General features: G+C 38.9%; 1 protein-coding gene across 2 annotated transcripts in view; it reads right to left on the minus strand.

The window, feature by feature from the left end:
- bmp2k (BMP2 inducible kinase) overlaps nucleotides 1–24,656 on the minus strand; it is a 50,374-nt gene extending 25,718 nt beyond the window's left edge. For both annotated transcript variants that reach the window (XM_084728202.1, XM_084728201.1), the window contains exons 1-3: nucleotides 23,662–24,656; nucleotides 2,703–2,821; nucleotides 799–904 (exon numbers count right to left, since the gene is read on the minus strand). In XM_084728202.1, coding sequence (XP_084584328.1) covers nucleotides 799–904; nucleotides 2,703–2,821; nucleotides 23,662–23,812 — 376 coding nt within the window. In that variant the 5' untranslated portion in view covers nucleotides 23,813–24,656. The remainder of the gene's footprint in view (nucleotides 1–798; nucleotides 905–2,702; nucleotides 2,822–23,661) is intronic.
- Between the last annotated feature and the right edge of the window lie 1,204 nt (nucleotides 24,657–25,860).

Genomic DNA, 25,860 nt, shown 5'->3' on the forward strand with positions numbered 1-25,860 from the left:
TTTACAGTACAGCAAATGCCATCTAAATACCTTAGATCTTTTGATATTATCAAGTCAGGTAAGGCTGTATTTTGTGTTACCCTAACAAAAAACCACAAGCATAAAAAAGGAGAAACTGCATGTGTTGTTTGAGTACACGACATTATCTTCTGCTTTTATCTTATACTCAGCAGAATGTGAGCAGGATCAAAGTTTCAATCTGTTTCTACGTAAACCAAGTACATCACCATGTCAAGGCTTCTTCTAACTATCTGATTATGAGCAGTATCCTCAGTAATGTTTGGGGGTAAACTTGTCCAATGAGTGCAAAACTGCTCAAAATAGCCCTCTAAAAAGCCAAGTGGAGCCAGTGAGCTGCCATGATCAACAGAGGGGCACACACAAAAGACAGTAGCAACAAAAAAGGATTTAACTATTTGACATATTAAAAAATACAAAACGACCGACTTTCGTCTACAAGCCAGTTAAACTACATATCCTGATAAACTAAATGAAGGTGAATGTGGAATGCCTTTGTTATCAAATGTGTACAATATAAAGCTGTTTTTTTAAGGCAGGTGTTGCTGTTATTTCAAAAAGAGGTGATGTGATTTGAAGATCAACCATCAATCACCATCATACAGTATACAACAAGGACAGAATACATAAAATTCAGACTGGTTAAAAAAAACCAAAAAAACATCAAGTTGAAACAATTCCTGTAGTTTTGCTTCAACTTAAATAAAGCTAAATTGTGAATGTGTATGAAACATGTTGGTCATACCAGAACATGTGTGCTTATGAACAGAGAAGCTGTACCTTTACAGTATTCCATGAGGATCAGGACCTCCCAGACACTGTCCGACACTGCATTGATTGTGGAGTCCAGGTAGCCGACAATGTTCTTATGGCCTGACAGCTCCTTCTGCATACAGGATAAAAAGATGAAACTGATCAGGAAAGGAAGACGCAGAAGTATTCAACAAGTGTTGAGCAGGAAAAAAAAATTAAGATCCTACTAAATATGGAAGATGTGTGGATCTCCAGAATTTAATTGTTAAAGACACTGCTTCTATTACATATACCTCAAAAAAGAAAAGAAATACAAGAGAGCTATTAAAGCGATTACAAAGGATATATGTGGATTGTGTACCCACACTTTTGTTACTTTCAGACAGTGCTGAAGAGTATTCATGCTGGGACTTGTGCAGTGTTTCTGCTATATTTTGTCAGCAGTGAGACACTGCTACTCAATGTATAATTTGAAATGAAGAAGGAAAAAAACTGCAGTCTGGGATAATGCTCTACTGTTTCTTTATGTCTTTATAAGAAACAAATGTAAACTGCATTGAAGATGGCAGAAAAATCGATCATGTAAGAAAAGTTACAGATAAACCAATTACATCCCTTTAAATTTCAGACAATTGAATCAGTTTAGTTTCAGGCAAAACAAAAAAAAACACCATGTTGAACTCTGAATACAAATTTCAAACCCAAGAAGTTCAGCATCCAGCTGAATTCAGTCCAATCTTTGCAGTCAAGCTACTGTGTGTGGCAAGAATGCTTGTTGTATTCTTTCATGTTCTTACGCCATGCTGATCTCCTAACACCACTAATCTTTCTTCACTAGATTCATTCGCTGGATTAAACCATCAATGTTTGTGTTGTGTTGGTTGTTAAATGCCAGCGTGAGAAGAAGAGAGACTGCTGTGTGTTGTGGAAACCGACACACCTAAGGCAACGTCCCAACAGGCCAGAACTGTGTCAATGTTTAAGGTCAGCTCTGTGTGTGTCTGTGTGCGTGCATGTGTGTGTGGGTGAGCATTACACAGCTGATGAGGCAGTGAACAGACACACAAAGCTGGCCAAACAGCTCAGAGTGAGCTGTTCACTGACACACTCGGGTCAAACGTTCAAGATGAGACATCTGCTGTTGTCCAAGCAGTACATGTCTGGTATATTATAGAATAAAGGAGAATATTGAACTTTGAATGACATAAAACACCTTGAATTATTGGCTGTAATCTTGTCGGTGCCACCTCTGTGTGACAGATCAAAAGCATTTGTCAGTGGACCAGGTGCATTAATACAGTGTCACCCAGAACACAGCCAGGAGCCTTTTGCTCTTGCCAGACTGGTAATGCTGGAAAACAGGATGGGTTAGAATGATGGAATGAAGCCATTTATATGCACCTTCTTTTATGAGAGCACAAGTCTTTATGAGGGCTTGTGTCCCATTTGAAACAGGAATTATGTGCTTAAATTAAAAATCTGAAAACTGAGAATGCCCTCATGAAATTTTCAGATAATGAGCACAGTGTCTTCAAGTGCAAATAAAGCCCTTGGTGCACAAAAAGTGAGAGAAATAGGTTTTCCAGATGGGGAAGGATTGGAGAAAAATGCAGCTAAAACCAAGACCTGAGCTTGTGCTTTTAAGCACTTTTATTTTCTACTCCAATAAGCTGTGTTCAGTACACAACTCATACAAATTTCTTCTTCAATTAAGGTTTATAATTATGATTAACACAAGCTACAGCTGCACAATTAAGCACAGGTAATAACATATTTTAATTTCCTCTTCCATAATCAATATTTGTGTAACTGAAACTAATGTGCAATGAACAAGCATATTTAAAACAAAGCTCTTGCAATAAAGATGAGCAGGAATACTTCAGTTGAGTTGAGAGGTAACTTTAAGATAAACACTGCAATGCTCTTCTCACCATGATAGTGATCTCTCTCTTGTAGACATTTAGGTCCGGGACGTTGTTGACGTACATCCTTTTAAGAGCACAGCGGACCCCGCTGTGTGTACGAGCCAGAAACACCACTGAGAAGCCTCCTGGAAAAACACAAGATGACAAGTTAGCATTACATCAGCATACTCGAGCCCATTTCACACATGAACATTATTTTACGGTGATGATGTGATGTTACCAGGGTTCACAAAGAGGTCTACAGTGTGGGAAAACTGCTCATTGACCATAAAGGGTAAATTAAGCAATGTTCACATGAGACTTGATTCCCCCACATGTGAATAGAATAGAATTTGGCTCATGTTCCTGTAAGACATTTTAGAATTAAGACCCATGTCACAGGCAAATTTTACATGTACATGGGTAGTGAGTTCTACCACCACTAACTCCTTTTCCCCACAAACATCTCATTATTCCTACAGATTTATAATTTCTGTTGAGCTGCCCATGAACAGACATTTCATGCATTCAAGTGGTACAGCTGTGCTTCTCAGTGGACAACGGTGAAGGACTGCAGGTGTTGTCAGGTGTGAATGTTGAACATATATGGGTTAAAAACACATCAGTGCTTTAAATGTACACTCAGATCTTCTCTTAAAATAAATATGGAAAGTTACCATTTTCATTTTGTTTTCAACACAAGTAACACTCTGCTCATATCGTATAATGTATAATCAAGAACCCTAAACCTGTCACTTATTTTCTTATCTTATTTTGATTTATGTAATTTGTATTAGAATTAATCTAGCCTCTTCAATTGTGAGCACAATTGGTTAATTGCGTATTTTTGTGACAGAATGTGTAAGTATAGGTTATACGTTGATGTCCAATGTTTGCATAACACTGGGAAAATTAAAAAAAGGATTTGAATAATAAGCCGATGTAGAAAAATGTGTATCAATCAGATGAGGTGTAATCAAGGATTTATAAAAGACTTCCAAGAGCTGATTTTTTTAATAGCAACTGAGCTAATTGGTCATTTCATGAGCAAATAAGCTGAGCTCATTTAGCTTGCATTGGCCAAACTCCAACTGGGTTAAATCCTAGAGTAAGTGGAGCTATTTTCTTTATAAATATAGCAAAGTTTTACAAGTAAAGTTGAAACTGTATTGGGTGAGTGGATTTTAGGTGGGAAGTGAGCTTTCTGGTGAGGTAGTTGACTGTGTTGACAGGGATGAGATGTTTAGCTTGGGTGCCAGTGACTGTCGTCACGGTCCTGTGTGCCTCTCTAGGTGAATGGACACCAGCGCTGTGATGGGACAGTCCCTGGTCTCATTAAGAGGGGTTCAGTGAGTCACTGAGTGGTGGGCATCAAAGTCCATTGACTGACGAAGAGAAAGAAAGGATCAACAATGGCACGCTTGTTGCCTAACAAGTTACCTTAGATCAGCTGAAAAACAGCATGGATTTAGATTGGGAATGAGCAGAAGGGGAGGGGAGATGGAGAGGCCGGTGGGCACAAAGGCCCTCATTGAAGAGCCCATCAGCACTATGTTTAAACAGATTTCAGCTGTTGTGTTGTTGTTGCTGTTGTTGTTAACACAGTGCAACATAAAAATCCTAGGTACAAATAATTCATGCAGGTTAAATCTGTATGTCACCACAAGGACAGTAAACAAAAGATAGCAGAAAGTCAGGCAAAGCAAACATAAATAAACTGAAGCATTGTGTTTGCTTGTATATAGTCACAACAGTGAGAGTTACTGTAGCAGACATCATCAGATTAGAAAGGATGACTGATGCCGTTCTGCAGCACAGAGGGATGAACAGGCAGCTAATGAGACAAAAGACAACCTGCTGTAACAGAGCTGCGGCTGTTCATAAAGCGAGGCACAGCAGTGGATAGTGTAAATAAGAGACCACCATGAACCACTAATACAATACATTTTGACAGGGACTAGTAAAATCTGTTCCGTCTCTAGTTTTTGTTTGCCTAATTTCAGAAACAGTATCTTAGACTGGCACTCCTGCTGACAGACAGTTGCAAGGTCAGGGTTAAATGCACATATACAAATGATGAAAAACTAGCGCAAAGACAATTAAAAAAAATACAAACTGCTGAAACAACAAAAAAGCAGGTTATTATGCTGATGCCGCTGAAATGGGTGACATACACAGAATGACATCGAAAACCTATTGAAAAGGAAACAAAATACCGGAAAAGTGCCAGGATTCGACTTGTATTCTAAAAGGCAAGTATAAGAGCAGTTACAATAAAATAAATAAAAATGTCTGATGATATTTGCAGCATGAATGAATGGAGCCACCCAGCAGCTGTATCTGCAGACCTACAACCATCTCAAAAAATATACAACTAAAACAGAAATTCTGTCAAGACAAAGTACAAGAGCCAAAGCTGTTTACGCCTGCTGGATGCTGTTCATTGATTTGCCTTGGTCTGCCCTGTGTGCTAAGGTTAGTTTGATGGTCACTCCAAACTGCGGGCCAGGGTTAAATTGATTTCCTCTAACGAGGCAGCAGAGTGCAGAGCCATCCAGAGACTTGGGGGAGTGGGAGAGCACTTAAAGCTGAAAACTGAATCATATGACCTAGTCTTATGAAAAGGCTACTTTGAAAACAGCAGGGTGCACCCATTTATCAAGACTTTCTGCAAGCCGAAACTCAATAATATGTGATACAGCCTTATCTTCTATATGACCCTGTCGTATAAGAAAAAGCTACCTGTGAGTCATCTTGTGCGAATCTCAAGCTTTATGTCTTCCTTTGACATGAAGATGTAGGATGCAGATGAAGTAAAGATCAAACTTAAGGCAAGAATGGAGCAAAGAGCATGTGGGGGTTGCAAGGGTACGATGACAGATTTTACAAGGCAAAATCCATTTGCTTGGGCAAAGGGCAGGATGTTTTTAGCATGCATGGACAAGATACAAAAAAACAATTAACCTTCTCCAAAACAGAAAACTGAACAAACTAGAGAGCTACACTTAACAACCTAACAATAAAATTCATCCCCACTGTGTTGCCTTAGAGCAGACTGTAAGATGATATTGTCTGAGGGCAGGTTCACACCAGCCTTGTTTAGTCCAACTGAACTGAACCCTGAAGAATTTACCCCCTTAGTGGCATTTGTTTGGGTTGGTGTGAGTGCCAGACTCAAACTCTGGTCTGCCACAAGTGGGTAGTCTCGGAGAGCTGTCAAGTGAACTCTGTAGCAGTTTATTACTGATGTGAACACCATTCAAACCAATCTACAAAGTGTACGATTGTGTGTCGCTTCATTGGTTAAAAGACGCTTCTTCTTCCTGTTTTAGCAACTGGTGGACTACTAGCGCATTTGCCATGTGGACTGGCAGGACAGACCTGGACACGAAGTAAGAAATGAAAAATGAATAACTCAACTCTACTTCCTTCCACTGTACAAAACTGAGGCCAAAATGTCCCAGATATGAGCGCTGCCATGATGTTATTTGGAGCCAGAGTCTGCACAGTAGTGACCAGAGTTGGAGCCGTGCTTTCAAGTTCGGGCCGACTCAATCACAAGCTGCGCTCAGCTGTCAATCATGATGTGAAACCTTGTTTTCAAACATCAGCTTGATAAGAACTTTCTAAAATGACCGAAACCATCTTTGAGAAAAAATTATTTGATGTGTACTTGTACATGTTTTAAATTGGCTCATGCAGGAGGTGATCGAGATGCTTTGGCTTCACTTTAAGAGAGCTCTCATGTTGTCCATTTCTATATACACAGTCTGAGGTGTGAACTCACCCTGAGACTGTTGTTAAGTTGACTTGGAGATGCGCCAATGACTCAAGTGATCTCAAGATGAGATGTACTGATAAATACATTACTAGATTATTCCATTCAGAGATATCCATGATTGGAGTGAAAAATCATCTCTTGTCCCGGACACATCTCCAAGGTGCTCCAACTACAAGCGTGTTGTTATTGTCTACTACAAAACTTTCAGTCATGAAAGTGTGTAACAGTTGACGACAAGGTCACATCTTTACACTGAATTCTTGACAATCCGTTGTGAGATTCCCTGACACCAGCTGTTACCTGTCTGTCATTAGAAACCAACTATTTACCAGATCCTGGCAGCCGGTGTTGTCACCCGAGGGAGGTGGTGTTTGGAAAGTTAAGAGAGGACAGAGGCCTCAGCTCAGGCCATGCTACGAAACGCTTCATGTCTGCCTATTGGCCTAGTCTGGGACTTACTGGGGCCATATGCTCCAGGATCAGATTCTCACTAAATCACCACCCTGGGGCTTTTGTTGCCTCCCATGACTATGCCAGCCACGGAAGTTGTATGCTATTGAGTGTATTATTCTCCTGAGTGGCTCTGGATGGAATGATTTGTTTTAGAGGGGCTTTGTGCCCAGCATACCAACTTCCTGGACAAATAAGGGACCCCTAAACAACACAAAAGATCCCTCACTGTACAGGAGACTGGCTTCAACCAATGACAACAACAAAGCTGTCTAACTGACAATGGCTACACAAATAAACCCTAATATGCTATGCCAAACAATGACCTTGTCTAGATAAGCACAGAACTGTTTTTCTAATGATGACTGTTAAACAGAAAAACTCTGAATTCTGAAAAAAAAATCATAAACACAGTCCACAAAAGGCAAAGAGCATATTTCATCCTTATACTTCTTTTTTAAACCAAGTTGTTCTCAACTTGTTTGGACTGCAAAAAGATATGATGCCTAAAACATCTGGTAGCCAACTGTGCCCACAACATCAACAACAACAAGTTAAGGTTAGGCTGTGATAGTCAGGTCCATTTCGTATGGTTCGAGTTTGTGATATATATATATATATATATATATATATATATATATATATATATATATATATATATATATATATACATATATATATACATATATATATATATATATATATATATATATATATATATATATATATATATATATATATATATATATATACATATACATATATATATACTTTTTTTAAAAATATAAAGTAGTGTGAAAACATTTAAGGAGCCATTTAGCAAAGCAAATAAATAATATATCTAGAAATTAAGTGAATATCAATCCTTTGTGATGACCACCACTTCTTAAATATCAACTTATTTGTAACTTTTGTAGCCAATTAAATACAGATAGATTTGAGGTCAGGAATTTAAGAGGATTGGATAAGCAGTTTTGATACTGGATTCAGATTTGAAAAAAATGCCACTGAATCCCAAATCTAGGAACCAAGAGGTTGTGGCTTATTTAAGAAGAAAGACTAAAAATATAAGCCAAATAAATCAATATTTCATGAAACATCTGTACACTCATCTCCTCATATCTCTAAACTTATCTTGAACTTAAACAAAGAACAATGACTGGAGACAAATTTTAAGTGTAACTGAATTATTTCAGTGTATTATAAGGATGTGGAAGTTTTTTATGTGGACTTTTCAGGAAATGTTTTTTTTGGCCTTATGTCGTCCAAAAATTAATAAAATAAATCAAAATCATCCTTAACCATTAAGTTAAATTGATTATTTCTGTGGGCTTAAAATCATTGCTTTATTTGATGGCCTTGCTGCCCTAGCATTTGACCTCTGTGCCTTCAAGAAATTGACAACACCAAAGGGCAAGTGGACTTGTCCCTAAAAGACTGAAATTCCAGGCCTGGTTATGGACTCTATTTCTAAGCTAGTGTTAGCTAATGCACACTGTTGGTGCTGTAGGGGAGCTGAAGAAAGGTGAAGCACACGGGAGTGCACATAAACTTCACATCCTTTGAATTTTACTGACAAAAAAATGGCTTGAGCTTTTTTACATTAAAAAACAATCAGTCCACAGGCTGTTGCAAGTAACTGAGAAAGTCAAGGAAGGTCTCCGTTTTGAGTAACGTTTCAATGCATTCACACATCGGCAATACAAAGCATTTAATACATGTAAATTGCTTCACATAGTACCTTTAAAACATCCCTAATGGGCAAGTCTATCTCTTATCCTTAGCGCCCATCACTGTTATTGTACCTCCCCTAATGTTCGTCTGTTAGCTGGCTGCACTGTGGAGAGGAGATGGAAGCACGTCACCATGACATGGTCAGTTGTCAGTGACAGTTGGGAGGAAAACCCCAAATCCATCAAGCCAAGTAGAAAGGAGGGGGGTACTGACATAAAGCCTGGTACTGGGCGAGGGCTGTAATTACTGGAGAATTTTCCCCAGCCCTGCATCCAGCACTAGGGACCCTGACATCACTCCAAAGCCTGACTAACTAGGACAGTCAGAGGCAGCCCGCATGATGGCCTGTGGAAGAGGCTTGAAAGAGGATCTCAACAGCCTTTGCAAAACAGGCACCCAGCATGCCTTGTGATATAGGCAAGGAAAAAAAACTTCAGAAGTGGTGGAGGGGTGTCACAAAAAGATTAGAGGATTTGGTAGCAAGCAGCGAACAGAGATGATACGTTTACAGTTTCTGCTCAGGCACAAGGCACAGATGTTCATCCTCTGAAGCATGATGTCATCTGTGATAACAGACCGCTCTCTGACCAACAGTCTCTGTTCATCTTATTCTCTTTCTCTGTCGGTGTCACTCAATTCAACCCACAGCTTTATACTTGAGTTTGTGTCACATCTTAGCTTGTTAAAAAGCTACAAAGTAAGAAAGCAGTTCAATTCAGAGTGCCTCCCTCAGTTGCAGAGCTGTTTTTAAGAGGGAAGAATGCCATTTCTATTGGAGAACATTTGGAGCAGGCTTAGGTATTTCCTCCTGGAGGCCCCCCATCCCTGAACATGAGCCCACAACACTTTCCCATCACATCTTTACAGTTGTAAAGTTTCAAGATAAGAGTAACTAGCTTATAATAACTTAAGAGTAGCCTGTGGTTGCATTACATTACAAAGTGTTACAGATATCTCACTTTTACTTGCCAAAAAGTTAAAACATGTAAAATCTAAATACTTGTATGGATTTGATGAAATTGTACAATTAAAATGATCAAGATGAGTAATCTAGTGAGAAATAAGAGTTGTGCTTTGCAAAGCTATTCACAGTTTTCTGTGGCTCCTTTGGCCTGCAAAACTCCTCTTGGCCTTCTTCCCTCACTCAAGCGAGTGTTATTTCATAAGGATTAAACTTGGAAAGGGATCCCCTTTTGGGAAATCTCTCCAAAGGAACACAAAGCCTAAAAAGTTCAATTTGACCACAAACTTAAATGTAGTGGGGAAGAAGTACTCAGATCTTGTACTTATGTAAAAGTAGCTATACCACAATGTAAAAATACTCTGTTACAAGTAACAGTTCAAGTTTCAATCTTACAATCTACCCTTGCACCAATCATAATAGATCTACAATCTAAGTGTTGTAATCATCTGCCACTTTGATACTGACGATAAAACCTAGAAAGTCTTTCCGAAGTGCACAATTCATACACAAATACAATATACCTCACAATTAAGAAAAAAAAACTAACATGCAACACTTCACTTGAGGTTACATGAAAACAAACTAATTAGGTAATAAAAGACAACTCAATGCAACAAAACAGAAGCTAAGTTTTGATCCTGCATGGTACTGCATTATTTAAATTGATATTTTAAAAGGTATTGAGTAGCCATACTAAACCCTAACTTTGATGAACTCAAACAAGTGGTAAACCTACGAAATTACACAATACCATCCTTCTATGTAGCTCAAATTGTTCACGCAGACTAACAGGTGCCGTTTTTCCACAATAAATGTAGGAAATGGACTTCCATTAAGAGGCTTCAATGTCTTTGCCAGTTTACCATGCTGTGCCAGCTGCTCTTGCTAATTACCAATAATGACTTTATGATCCCCAGCGCTTTAGCAAATCCTTTGAGATTTGGTATTATACAGACTAATGCGGGAAGGACTTTTGGTCTTCTGGAAAATGTTATGACCAAACATGCCATTTAGTGACTGAAACTGGCATTACAATAAACCTGTAGAACTGAAAGTAAAGGCAGATGCACACAGACCATCCACCCTGAGATTTTTCACATTCTTCAGGCACTGACAGACATGTCAGTTTGCAAACATCAAGCCCTTGTAACCCACTTTAAGCTAACTACTATCTGTTAAGAACACTGCTTAATCTGTTTCTCTTGAGTCCTAAAAAGTTACACTTTGGCGATACTCAGAAAAGCATCAGTAGCATAGGTTGCTGACCTAAAAATAGACATGCACTTGTTTTTAGCAAGCAGTTGAAAGATTCTGCACTCTGTGAGTGTTTTCCTGACAGAACACCACACTGCCATGTCATCTTTCTGAGACCTTTCAGGGTACAATTCTAACCTTATTTGGTTTTTGTATAGATGAAAGGGATTGAAAATGGATAAATTCTGTTTTTACTGTAGATTTATACCAAGTTTATTATTTTACAAGTCAAATTTTGTATTAAACATAAACATAGACGACATTGCCTAAGTCATACGTTTCTAATCCCTTTACCTGTAAACATGCTCCAAACATACTTTCCCTCAAGTTTTCTCCTCCAGTCAAGTCAAGTATGCACAGCCACAGCAAGGAGATAACCAAGGTTGTTGCAGGTCAGATATTTTTAAACTTTTTGAGGTGAGGGTGGAACTCTGCCAAAACACAGAGGTGATAGTGGGATGCTGCAAGCATACTGGACCATAATGAATGAAAGATGCATTCAGGGGGCAGGGGGACAGCTGAAAGGCTCAATCTGGCAAATGTTCCAACATCTGGGAGTGTGACTTCGTCATAAGCAGCGTGAGCATGCTAATCACATTTCAATGTTACCAGTTTTAGAGGACACAGATTTTACTTTAACTAAAGAGTACAGTATTTATCTTAAAAAGTTTTTCTTGTCAATACAAGATTGATGTTCCCCTGACATTTTTATCAGGTCTTCACTGACAGAGATGAACCTAGTTTTGAGAAGAATCATGATTATTCAGAGGGCAACACAGACAGAGACGAGTTCATGAATTATCAATATCTTCTGAAGCTCTGTTGTGTGGAAATTGTTAAATTATCATTTCACAAACATTTTTTTCTTGTAAGGATACTTAGTTCATGAAATATCATCTAATCAGAATAGAATCTCTGATTCTCTACATCACACTTACAGGTATATGTGCTCTGTATTCAGCACCACACTGCTCTTCCTAACAATGGAGAGGTCACTTTTAGCTCGCGAGTGCCTTGTACATCTGCTTAGTACCTGTGCACAGTTTGAGCATGACAGCATTGCATTAGCAGCCTTGCCAATTGTATTTCTTTTCTATGATTAAGTACTGTCCAAAATATGCAAAGCAGTTGGTCCCGAGTGCAGCATTTAATAGCTGCTTTTTTATTTTTACCTCTAGTAGTAATATGGAGCCGTTTTATACATGAAGATGTACAGGCTGGCTACACACTGTACACATTACTGCAAATAGTTTCAAACTAATACACTGATCTAAAAGTGGCCTTAACATGCCAAGAAATACAGCAATGCACCAACAATAGCAGTGAAAAGTAAAACTACAATCTAGTAAACATGGATGTAGAGCTGCAACGCTTAAACAATAAACTGTTTGTTTATCAATTCTTAAATTAATTGCCACCTTTGATAATCAATCAATCACTTTGAGTCATACTCAAAACATTGGACGACATCAACCTGGACTTTGGAAAACAGCCCAACAAACAAACATAATTTTCTGATGTTTTACAGACCAAGCCACTTATCTGTTAATAATCGATTAATCAAGGAATTAATCAACTGATTAAGTGATGATTAAAATAATTGTTAGTTGTAGCCCTACATGGATGTAAACGATGTTGGATATGAAATACTTAAAAGAACTGCTTACATATCATAATATGAGGAAGGAAATGCATTCAACACATTTGCTATTTGTTAAGTAAATGCACACAATGTGTTTTGAGGAGTAAGCCTAACTTCCATTTGTTTACAAGAAAACTCCAGAAGCCACCTTTAAGTACAGGCCAAAATGAGACTGGAAAAATGGTTATATGTACATAATCCCCAAATGATCCTGTCTGATGAAGAAGACACATTGCAAAGAGCTACAAGAAAATAAAACAGCAAAGCATCAGTGGCTGTGAAGAAAATATTACAAAGAAAAGACAAAGGAACAACCTTGAGTAATGCCCTGTCAGCTTTGTTTTAACCACCACAAATGTAACTCTTCTATCTTCCCCGTAACACACACCTCGGTTCTGGTGTGCACAATAACTCCTGCTTGACAAGTGAGAACTGCAAACATCGCAGCAGACACTCTGTGATATGCCTCACGAAACTGTCAACCTGGACTACAATCCCCCCCTCCTTTCTCAGTTTTCTTTGTTCCACTTTGGCCTATGTGTTAAGCACAGGCGTCTTGACTGCAATCAATCTAATTTGTACACTGACTCAGGTGAATGATGCAAGTGTATGAAGAAGTCTTTCTAAGTAAAGCAAGTCCATAAAAGGTAATACGAGGAGGTGCGGCAATGAGTGTGCATGTTTTTTTCATCCTGGGCTTAGTGAGCTGGAAGGTTCTGGCAGTCGGTTCTCATACATCTTACCTCAACAGTGTTTACAACTGAACAGACAGACATAAGTGGCTGCGCTTTGGAGGCATTATGATGAAACTGGGGAAAAGACAGAGGTGGTGCTGGATGAAAAGGATATATGAGGGTGAAAACATTACAACAACAGGGTCAGTTGAGAGAGACACACGTCCATGTTTAACACCATACTGACATACAAAGGAAAGCAAGAAAAGAAGAGGGAAGTACTAGTGTGACTTCAGAAATGTGGGTGTAAAAATGCTGGAAAAAAGCAAAGATAGAGAGCTTGAGGAATTATCTCCACTTTTCTTATTCTCTAGCAGAGAAAAATCCATCACAGTACCATGAAAAGTGTTTGGACAGAATTTAGGATGCTGCCAGATTGTGATGAACAACAGTTGTCAATGAGACTGGAATCAAGCAAAACAAATATCGGGATGGACGGTTTCAGAGTAGGATCAGACTATAAAATGTTTAAAATTCTGCCCTATGTGGTCAGTTCAGACTAAACAAGTGGCTGGGTAGGTAAGTGAAGGAGAATGCCAAGTGCCCATAGTTTACATCAGGGGTCTGCAACCTTCACTATCATTAGAGCCATTTTTGACCAAAAAAAAAAGAAATCTGTCCAGAGCTACACTATTACATTCTCCATTTTTCTTGGGGTTTTTGTTTTTGCCAACCATACTTAAGACAGAGCAAAGAAGGCAAAATTTAGGGGAAAAGACGCCGAGCCGAAGACATAGGGTTTGACTCATATTTTAGTTGTCAAAACTTTTATTTAAATTCTCTACAAGCTAAACATTTTCACAACTGGAGAACGTAAGAGTCACTTCAGACCTGGACAACAATGATAGCTTTGATAGACAAAAAATAGCCATTATTCATTTCCATATAATTTGTGGCCAAAGCCACATGCAAGTCTGCTCGAGACACTTTGGTATTATCTATGTATTCCAAGGGCAAATTTCTGAGGTCGACATAGAACAGGTTGCAAAACCTGCATTCTAGACAAATTAGTACTTTCTCGTCTTAAGATGCTGTTGCAAGTTTGCACCACCACCATTGCTCAACTAAACTTTTAATTAACTTTAATTAACCTTTAATTACTTTTAACAGCTTGTTAAGATAGTGTAATATTATGCAACCTGTAATTAAAATCATGGTTCTAGCAGTTTAAAAACTGCATTTGTTCATGATTTTCAATAAAAACATGATGAACTATTCAGCTAAAACCCTTTGCATTTAATGTAAACATGATTATATGTGAACATTGCCAACAGGGCCTCTTGAATTTTGCATAACATTACACAGCAATTGTAATGATTTTATTTTATAGTGTACACCACAAAAGCACAAATCAGCTGAAAAACTAAAACTGAAATCCCTGTCATGTAAAGTGAAAAATCAAAGGCAGACAGCCATACGTTTTTCCTCAGTTAAACTATTTCATTTGATTATGATGGATGGATGCCTGTAAATTTTTAACAAACTATTGTTAAAACATCAAGATTAGAAGTATAATTTAAGGTTTTAAAATGTTTATCAGATTCAACATACCCTCTAGCAGACCAGAGTGACATGTTGGCACCAATTTGTTTACAGTGGCTACAGTCTCAGTCATTACGAGTGAGGCAATCATTCATCACTTCTGACTCGCCATCCAATTGAATGTAGTCATGCCCGTGTCTCTGTCATGAAGTCGAGTGAATTCACATGAGCCTATGATCAGTTTCCAACCTGTACTTAGTTACTCCGGAAAGCTGACCTTTACTAAGAGCACAATAGCTTAATTTATTATCAATAATAATATCCATTTTTGGTCAGCTTCTGAATAAGTAACAGGTATGTGCTGAAAAAAGTGTTGAAGAGAACCTCCTGTCCCCAAGAAAACAAGAGTTAGCTAATGTCAGGGTTAAAGTAATTACCAACAATACACACAATCTGTTTTCTTTAGTCTCAGAAAAAAATCCGAACTAAGCACACTTAAAGATGAGGTGTCACGAAAACTCGGAGCTTCTCACAAACACTCATCTGCAATCACACTGATAAAAGTCTTCATTCGAGGTCATTACAACCAAAGAATTTCCTTCATAAAAACACAAAAGGCAATACTGCGTCCCAGTTGCACTGCTGCATTTGAGTTAAATTTATCATTAACTCTCTAAGGGGATCAAATTTCATCCTAATAATATACTATATATGTGACTCAAACATGGAGTGATGATAAATTCACAATTTGTCAATACAAAAAGACATAAAACCGTTGCAGATGTTGTAGTGGATTTCTGAATCAATGTTCTTCTGTTTGCTGTCTCCATATGACCCTAGTTTACTCCCACATTTGGCTTAATGCCCTCCTCAGATCGGGTGATGATGAATTGGTAGAAAATAACTCATTTGCAGTTTCACAGAGAGGGGAGGGACAGCAACGCAGAGAGGCAGATACAGAAGGCCTCAATGAGCAAGCACAAAGGCAGCGATACCCATCACGGGACCAAGTGCTGCATCGTACCAGCATTCTTTCTAGGGTGCTAGAATAAGACAACAAAGGGGCACAATGTGCCTATTCATCACCAGTACAGTATGCTAATAATGTAGATGGGATGCATTCTCACCACCCTCCCCTGGCAGAGAGGGAGGATCAAATAGGTAATTCAAAAAACATTATCAAAAGGAACACTCTAACCTGCACTGCAATGACTGATGAAACCTCTTTTAAGCCACACAAACAACAAGTAAACCAATTAGACCTGCAATAGTTTCAATCAAATTTTGTGTGCCCAACTATTAGCAAATACTCATTCATTTATCTACCTTTGGAACTATATCATGATGACATTGTGAAATTGTTCTGTTCAGTTGTCCAAGCAAAGTAACAGTCCACAAGATTCACTACTCCATTTCACTGGGCACGTCACATCTGTGACATGATTTTTTTTTATTGTCCTGCATGCGTCTTTATTCCCCACCAGCATTTTTTACTTGCTCAGAATTTGTTGATTTGGTCATATTTCCTTGCTTTTTGTGCTTCTTCCATGGGTAAGTAGGCTACATAGTTAAATAGTTTTGTTTTGGTATTTTTGTTGTTTTTATCATGATTCTTTTGATTTGAAACTTGACCGATTCTCTATTTTGCTACTGTGTCTGACTTCCTGCCTACTTGACCTGCTCTGAGAAAACTGATGCGGCATTAGTTAAAAAGTGCAGCTAGTGCCTGCGATACTGTGAAAATGAGTATTGAAAACATTTTAAATATTCACTATCAATACATCACTATTTTTGACAACACTACTGTATTGTCAGTTGTACTGAGTAAGAGGCAAACACTTTTCATTGCATAATTTTCAATACATTTGTTATAGAGACGAGTGAGGAAAAACAGAAAAACCTGTGTAAAGAAGTGAAAAAATCTGCAGATAATTCCTTACATAGTGACACATTAGACCATGCTCAGACACACAACAGCACTGCAGAAAAAAAAGACGGACCTTATTAATTTAAGAGACTGCCAACAAAACAAAGACAGGTTTGCTGACCTGAGAAGTTGACCATAGCTCAAGTTTGACATTTTTGTCTGTGTTGGCCAATCAAATACTTGCAAGAGGGCACAACTGAGGCATGACAGATTTACCGCTATAACAACTTCTCAGAGTTGTAAGATCTTTTCTCTTACATTGCTTTAAATGCAATGTTGTTTTTACCCGGAACCAGAGTATGGGTATTGTCCTCCAGCACCATCGTAAGACCACCAAATTAGGGAATATGTTGTTCCATCACTCCATCTTGAAAAAATATTGTTATTAATACCATGAAAGTGATTTCAACCATATCTTTCTGCACTAAGCCGGCTGCTTTTCATTTTATCTAAACTGTGTCGGGGCCAAAAAGGCAGATAAACAGTCTATTTACTTAACATTTGGCTTTCATTTATCATCATCATCTCTGTAACAAAGCAAACACAGCTAAAGAAATTCACAACAAAGAGGTTATCAAATGTACTTCACAAACACTGTTCCATCATATCAAGTGAGGAAAATTAAGTGTAACCATATTTGCATTGGTAAATTTGTTCTACAAATTTCTTATAGTGCAGAGGCCAAAAACCTGTTTGGTGAATGCATGGTGTCAGACCAGATCACAAGTGGCGAAGGATAGGGTGAAAAAGCCACATGTTCACTGTGAACACAGCAGCTGTTTGCATGGAAACGGTGTTTGCGTTTGTGCTGTTTACATGATCTGTGGATTGTCGTGGTCAGGGAGTCCCTGTGACCAAAGCTGAAAGACTTACACTGCTTTCATCTCTTCTGCCTATGACTTACAAAGAGCCATTATAAACCCCAGTGTAAACGTTTCAAGATTCTGCTAACAGCGAGCAAACAGGGCAAATTTGTGTAAAGTCAGCATATTCAGAGAAAAAGTTTTTGGTTTGTAACAGGCATGTGTCGCTTAAAACTCACAAACAACACACAGAGGACCAGTCAGCTGAGGGTCAAGCTTGTTTTGGGGCCTTAGTATGAAAATGGTTGAAATGATGCATAAAAAGGGGAACCACTATGAAACACAAAGTCTGCAAATCACTGGTGCTTTGAAGATAGAGGTGACCCTAATTAGATGAGGCAGTGATGAATTATAACCTTGCTTTTAACATGCTTGTAAAACTGCAAACATAGGAAGTGAAACCACTGAGCCAAGGTCTTCCTGTTAATAAGAAAGAAGCAGTGACATTTTGACAAGAATTAGCCAACATATGCAAACATGATTTGTTTGCCCTGTACCTGCAGTGAGGGACAGGTACAGCCCTGTAACGGTTGTGGTCTGGTGAATAAATTACGGTGACATAAAGGCTATTACGCAAGCTAAGCTGACAACAAGACATGTTCCAGAGGCAGTTATCTGTTAAATGCTTAGCGGCTGTTCACCAAATAGCGTGATAAATATTCCAGCTGCAGGTACAGAGCGTTCATTATGGGGACAGTTTGCCTGTCTACTAAAATAATGACTTTGAGCATCACAAATAAGACTAATAGAAGTGTATTCATGAGAAAATGGATTTGTTTTGCAGAACACATATAATTAATTAAATTAAAAAAGGGTTGGTTAACAAAATCGTACTCAGTTTCCAGTCCATTAGCCATCCTGAACTATAACTAATGTGATCTCATACAACAGCAATAACTCCTATTTTCATGAGAGTTGTATCGTTTGTTTTTTATTCTGTCTGTTGAACTGTATACTAGAGATGTTCTGATCTAATTTTTTCTTTATGTTTTGATCTTTATAGTATCAGCCAATACTGAGTAGAGACGTTAATGATTAATCATTAACCAATTAACCAATAATGTACATTTTGTCTACCACTTCTCCGAAGCTCATAGGTTTTCTCATAATTTTGTCTGATCTGCTTTGTAAGAAATGGCAGCAATTTCACTCCATTTGGCACGGTTTTGTTCGGTCATTTGATTAATATGGACAGGTGGACAAGAACAGCCTTTGGACCGAGAGCCTTATTGTTTTATTATTCTATTAGTTGGAATAGTTTCTGCTTCATGAATTAATGTTACTCATAACTAAAGTGCTGCTGCAATTATTTAAATAAAACTTAAAATGAGAAAAAGATGTGGGTTTTGTATCGTAATATTTATAAGTGAGTAATCTATTGTTAGCATTTTTTAACTACTGGTTAAGATACAGCTGAATAGGCTACTTATAGGCTTGCAAACTCACCTATACTCAATCCAGCATTTTAAGCAGAAACCACTGTCTGCATAAATGCAGCACCACAAACTACATCCTCCAAAAGACTGTAAAGATGAATCAACACCTTTCTACAGCAGCTCCAACAAAAGCTTTTCTAACCTTCATGAAGGGAGGATTTATTGTTGGACTGCTGAATTTGATTACATTGGTTATAGGTTGGTAGATCTAATAAAGTGGCAACTGAGTATAGATAAGTAGGGGTGACATCTGAGAACAGGGTCCCTACATATTATCTATTTTAAAAGTATACACTTTTTCAGGTGGCCTGGTAGCTCATTTGGTGGAGCATTTGCCCTGTGTACTAAGGCTGTGAGTCCTGTGAAGCAGCCATGGGTTCAACTCTGGCCTACGGCCCTTTGTTGTATGTCATTCCCCCACTCTCTCTCCCCCTTCCCTGCCATATCTTTGACTTTCCTGTAGATTAATTGCATAAAAAGCCCCCCCAAATGTATATTTTTAAAATGTATAGACTTTTCCAGACTTTTAACAGAATATAAATATTTAGTTAATAGGTGCCTGCCTAAATTAAAATAATTCCTCAAAACAACAGCAGTTCATATGTGTTGAATATGACATCCCAAAACATTGTCAGGCTTTCTGTACAACTACCAAACTTTCCAAACCCACAGTTTATCAAATTAATTTGTACATATTTTCGGAACTTACAGGCCCTGACAAGGAACCCCAAATGATAAGAGTTTGTGCAGAAAGGGTGACATGCTCACAGATGCATCCTGTTTCTGAATGTCATTTCTGTGTTCCTCTAGGAGACAGCATCATAGATAGAGCTCAAGAGAAGCCACAAAGGCTAAAGGGGAGGGGAGGGAAATGACTATGTTCCTACTGAATGTAGGAACCATCCAGCTCTGCAGAAATGCCATCGGGAAAAAAGAGCTAACCACATAACGCCAAATGCATTCTAATTTTGAATATATTCAAAAGAAGATTATGCTGTTTGCACCATTTGGTCAAACATAAATGATCATTCAAGCTTGTTTCCATCAGTTTCTCCTCTACAGCAAACTATAGTTTGTGTGTGTTTAGCTTTAAGGGAATCTCGTGCTTTTCATTAGACTGGCAGGGCTGCAGGATAACAATTAAATAAGGGGGTAGAGAGGAGCCTCTCATAAACATCACATGATCCACTCAGTGCCTATACATCAGTCCACAAGTGACCCAGTGCCACACACTGCCCAGCAGCAGGTTTGTTGGCCTGATCATACTGGTGCACACCAACTTCCATTATGGAAAGATGGACAGGGAACTAACAGACATGATTTGCCTTATCTGGTATCAAATATGATTATGCACACAGGAAGGAACAGATCAATACGAACATCAGTTTTAGGTGTGGTTGTGTCTTATCTGATTCTTGTCACGCAAACTTTTCTGACAGTCCTAATTTCACTTAACACATAAAACCTCACATTATGGCAGACTTCTGCAGTTAATTCAGATTATAGTTTACACATCAGTCAGTGACCACATGTTCAATGTTAATATTGGCCAAAAAGAAAACCTCAATGAGTAACACCTTCAAAGTTTAAATACACTATTCCAAACACACTTGATGCACAGCTACTTGGTGGCCTCTGGGCCACAATGGCAGGTAAATCCCCAAATTAACCTCAACATCTTTTATCATGTTCCCACCATAGTAGGTCCTTAAATAGAACAGAACCTCCAATGATGGCTGGTTACCTGCCAAGTGGTTCCGGCCACAAAACCCCAAACCTCAGCAAAGAATTAGCAGCAGTTGGTTGGTGGTTAGAAGTCCTGTGTTGCTGAAAGGACAGCACATGGGACCAGCACTGACCGAGTAAAATGCTCCCCATTCACTCATGACACTGTAACATGCTATATTTACATGAAAGCTGCATCTGCAAGCTGCTCATATAAGTCTGTATTTGCATCATTAATGCATTTTCTGAAGTATTTTTTATGACATTTATTTTAATTCTACTTGAGCAAGCACCCAATAGATCAGACATGCTCTAAGCCAATAAAATAAAATGGGTAACTTATGCTGAAATCACTGAAGAAATGGCTAATGTGTTGGGGTTTTTTGGCGCTATAAATACCTCATCAAGGTTTTGTTTTGTTGTATGTATTTTTCAATTTCAGGTGAATTGTCCCTTTAAACAGACTTTATACCTTGCACTTGTTCTCCACCTTAATGACGGTGGGAGAACATCCTACTGTTGGAGTCTCACTTGAACACTGAGTCTATTTCTAAATGCAGCAAACACTGTAAGTGAAATGAAATGGACAAATATAGATTTAACTGTGCAGCACAGACAGGCACAGACACCCTGCTCTTACCTTGCGACAGAATGATGAGCAAAGGTCACAATGTAACCCTGTGCTGCTGGTAACAAAACCAACCACAGCCACTTCACATGATTGCATGATGACACAGACTCATGACTGCTTGCTGCTTGAGTTTTTTTCTCTCTCTTTTGGGACGAGTGAGATCAGGTTTACAGTTTGACTCAACAGCATGTTTACAGTGTTGTCTTACTTGAAGAGAAATGCTTTTCACGTCTGAAACGTTTAGTTATCTTTCTATATTCTTAGTGACTTACAAAGAATGATTATGGTTCTAGTAATGATATTAGTTCACATGCAAAACATATTTAGTAGTGTCTCTTAACTTTACGCCTCATTTGATTTTACGATAAAAAGTCAGCGGTAGTAGCTCTGCACTTTAGCACAGTTTCCCTGTCACCCTCACCAACCTTTTCAATTTTACTGGGCTGACCTTGACTTAGTAAATCCTCTGACAGCGGAGAGAGAATTTGAAAGAACAATTAGTTGGTTTAAGTAAAACATCTGTCATCAAATGCCATCATCCCTCCACAGAATAACCCATATCCAGTACCCACCAGAGGGATCTTTTAAAATCTAGTACTCATTTCAGACTAAAGTGTATTTGGGAATGTTATTCTGATGGGTGAAATTTGACTGTGCTTTTCCAGTAATGTCTAATTACTTTACTACTTCCTAGTTAGGACCCTAATGAACAATTAGTCAACTAACTGGCTAAGCTGGGATAGCTGAGGTAGCTCTATAAATCAAAGGATTTTTCTAACTAATACACTATGGTAAGCACTATGCCATTTGTGAGCACTGTTTTATGAAATATGTTGTGCTATTTCCACACTTCCTCATTTTCTGCCTGTACATGGAGGAGATTCTCATTTCAACATTTCTGAACACAGGGCTTTGTTAAGCCATGAAGGAAATTTCTAACATTTCCAAGAGGCCTGTCGACATCCTCAAGAGCTGTACTAGGAGACAGAGACATTGCATAAGTCATCCTTTATGTCTTTATCCAGAAAGCACTGTTGTTACTTGTTTCAATGTTATGCAATCTAATCAAATTAGAACATCCTAACAAAAAAAATGTGTGTGTGCGTGTGCATCTCTCAGCCAGCCAATGTAAATTTTAACAGCTGCAAAGAGAGCTAAACTTTTCATTTTCCCTAAAAATCCAGATGGGACAAAAGCAAACTGCAAAGGACTTGCTTGAGCATGTTGGACAAAGAGTTTTTTTAATGGCTGGATCTTTTCATGCTGTATGTTGACACAGGAGGCTTGGTCGGTTGATATCCTGGGGGTAAACTGCCCCCCCCCCCCTCCAGGGGAGCAGCTGAAGCAGGATGTAAACTACAGCTGTATGGGGAAAAGTTACCAGTTACAATTTCAGCTATGTACCAAATCCCTGGTGCCCCAGTTTAAGTACCAACGTGTTCATAGTCTGGAAGAGGAGAGCGACCTATTTCAATCTCTCTGCATATAATTTCTTGGAAAATAAGCAGATGTTCAGGGGAAAAAGAGCTGTTGCTGTGGGGTGTAAATCAATTACCATCCCATAAAAGGCACAAATTTTAAGGAGTTGCTTCACTGCTGTGTGAGTTAGGCTATGTACTCATTGCAAATCTTGGATATATTGCTGAAATCCGATTTTTCTTGTTTGTTTATTAAACGTATCCAACACCCTAAATGTGTCAGATATCAAAATCTGGTGTGAACAAGCCACAGTACAGAAATTAACCACAGGCACAGAACAATAACAAAGACTTCACACTAAGCACACTGTCATATGAAGGTAAACATGAAGGCCACTGAAGTGAGTGATTATTAGTTTTGTGGAAGTGGAAGCCAAAGAATTTGTGAACAGATAAGGATGAGAAGAAAGAGAGACAGATTTACTTTTGACCGTTTGTGGAGCAATGGTTGCTGCTTTTGTTAAGTAGTGTGTGTGGATGCAGAGTTGGAGCCAGGACTAGTTGGATATGATGTGAATGGCTTCATAGAAAAGACTTTCATCCGAAATTTCAGGATGTCAAGAGACTGCTACTTTCAACTACATCTGTCTCCACAAGAATCTTGCAGCAATACACTTCAGGCCAATGAAATATGTAAAAGTTACATATTAAAGTGGTAAAAGATTCTATGTGATTTGTGCTGAACACAATGTCATGAAAAAAACAAACCTGAGTCACACGTGAACAAAAAAAAGAATAGACTGGGGCCACTTTTGCCTGCAGTGTGAACGCAGCCTTGCTCTCTCCAAACACGGGATGACGGGTGTGTCCCAGAAAATATCATGGTGTCTAATGTGAGAGAAGTGTTACAGAGCACACACTGTAATGCTAAGTTACTGTACATACCCTCTGCCACAAGCTCCTCCACGGTTACTTGAAACCGGCCGACTGCGAACACTTTCCCGAAGTAGCTGCTGACTCCGGAGCTGGAGCTGGACCCTGACGCCCCTCCGAGCCCGCCGCTCTCGGACTTTGGCATCCTGGAAAACTTCTTCATCGTTTACTTTCTCTGTCAGTCCGGCCACCGAATACAATCCCGGTTTGGTGGCAAATTAACCACACAGTCCAATTTTACTCGGTTGTGTCCGACGTCCCCTATCTTCTTATCTGAAATCTTTTCTCCTCCTGCATGCTCCGCGTCTGGTTCTTCTGGAGGGACTACTAGCTGTCGGGTGATAAGACATTAAAATCCAGTTTATATACAGTCGTCACGGTGGGATGATACCTCTCCGCTGGTCTCCCAAACCTCGTACCAGTGACAGCATCCACTCAAATGGTCAAAAACAAAAACTGTGATAGGCTGGTTAGCTAATGTGACACATCACTGTAGATGGCTGCAGCGGAGCTAGCATGCATGGACACAGCGGTGTGCAGTGAGGACGCTCCGCCAACAATGAGAAGAGGATAGGAAGGGAAGCACAACAATATAGCTGGCACTGGTGTCGATAACGCGAGCTCCGGTGGCAACCAGTCCCTCCCGGGAATATATCCAATTCAGTAGCCCTCCAAAAGAAGCCGCGGCGTCGTTAGCATCACACGCCGCGACTTGTTCACTCCACTCGGGCGAAAGGGCTAACTTACTTAGCTCGCTAGCTGCGGTAGTTAGCGGCTAACGTTCGTCGCTAGCCGCCACAGCGGTTCCCCTGCAAGTAAAGCCACCCCGGGAGCAGGTGGGCTGACAAAGTAAGAACCCGTGCCTCACGAAAGTAAGCTTCCGTTTCTTACCAGAGCCCCCTCGGAAAATAATTTTTCATTAGCTTCGTCTGTGTCATCTCCACTCGTGTCATTTTCACGGAGATTCGCTAGCGTTAAACTTCTCGTGACTCTCCAACGGTAGGCTACAAAATAAGTGGGTGGTTTGTTATTTACCCAATGAGAGTGACAACCTAACCTGACGTGGCTCCGCCCCCTGCCATTGTTATGATTGGTGTAAGTGGAGAATGTATGGAAGCCCATTAACGCCAGGAAGAGAGAAAAATGAATGAATGAAGATAAGTACTATAAAAATCAAAAACTCATGGTAAGTCAAAATGATGACATACAAAGTCAAATTTTATACCTACTTTGTAAAAATTATGGGATAAATTCAAATTCTAGGATAAAATAACTTATTCAAACCAAACTATACCAAGTTCAAAGGCCTACACACATCCTTGTGATTCAAACTTGACAATTTGAACTAGGTCTCTGAAGTTTCTAAAATGGGAGACACACTACACTCAATTTACAATTAGGGAATGAACGGTCAAAATATTAACCATTACTTTATTGTTAGACAAAATGATCTGACAACAGTTAATATGAGATTTAAACTCTGGGACCAACATTTACCATCCAAAAGATATTAGATTATAGAGCCACTGGTAAATAACCAAAGGGTTTGCCAAAACCAGACTGTTCTCTAAAGGATGACGATGGATACTGACCGGCCAGTCATGTTGGGAGCTGGGCTGGGTTGGCCGGACTGACTGATTTTTTATGATGATGATGATGATGATTATTATTATCATTATTATTATTATTATTATTATTATTATTATTATTATTATTATTATTATTATTATTAGGTTGGATACTGCATACATGAAAATGAACTGCATTCACGTTTATATATATCTACACTTTTATCCACACATATTTAGACACAAATATAAATGCCTGGGTACCTGTGTTAATTACAGTATTGCTGTAAAAACAACATTTAACAGGTTTGAGTCTGATTAATATTTTATTTTGTCACTTCTGGTTGATACAAAATGCATGCTGGGATACTTGTCAACCCCAGGTCCATAGAAGTCACCTTCTAAATCACTGTAGATAAAACAGGCATAGCAAGAACGGGCCTTTTTCTTTTTTTTTTCTTGGTGGTACTGGGCCTCCATAAGAAGAGCCCAGACAATGCTCATCTATAACTGGGCGGTGTGAGTGACAAACAGACTGAGCAGTCTGGCTGAGGAAGGGGAGCATAAAACAGGCTGGAAAGAATGCAGTGCATGGAGAAATAAACAAACCTCAGGGTACACTAAATGTTTTATCCTCAGTCCC

This window comes from Lutjanus erythropterus, chromosome 10, assembly GCF_056507025.1.
Source record: "Lutjanus erythropterus isolate fLutEry1 chromosome 10, fLutEry1.hap2, whole genome shotgun sequence".
NCBI lineage: Eukaryota > Metazoa > Chordata > Actinopteri > Lutjaniformes > Lutjanidae > Lutjanus > Lutjanus erythropterus.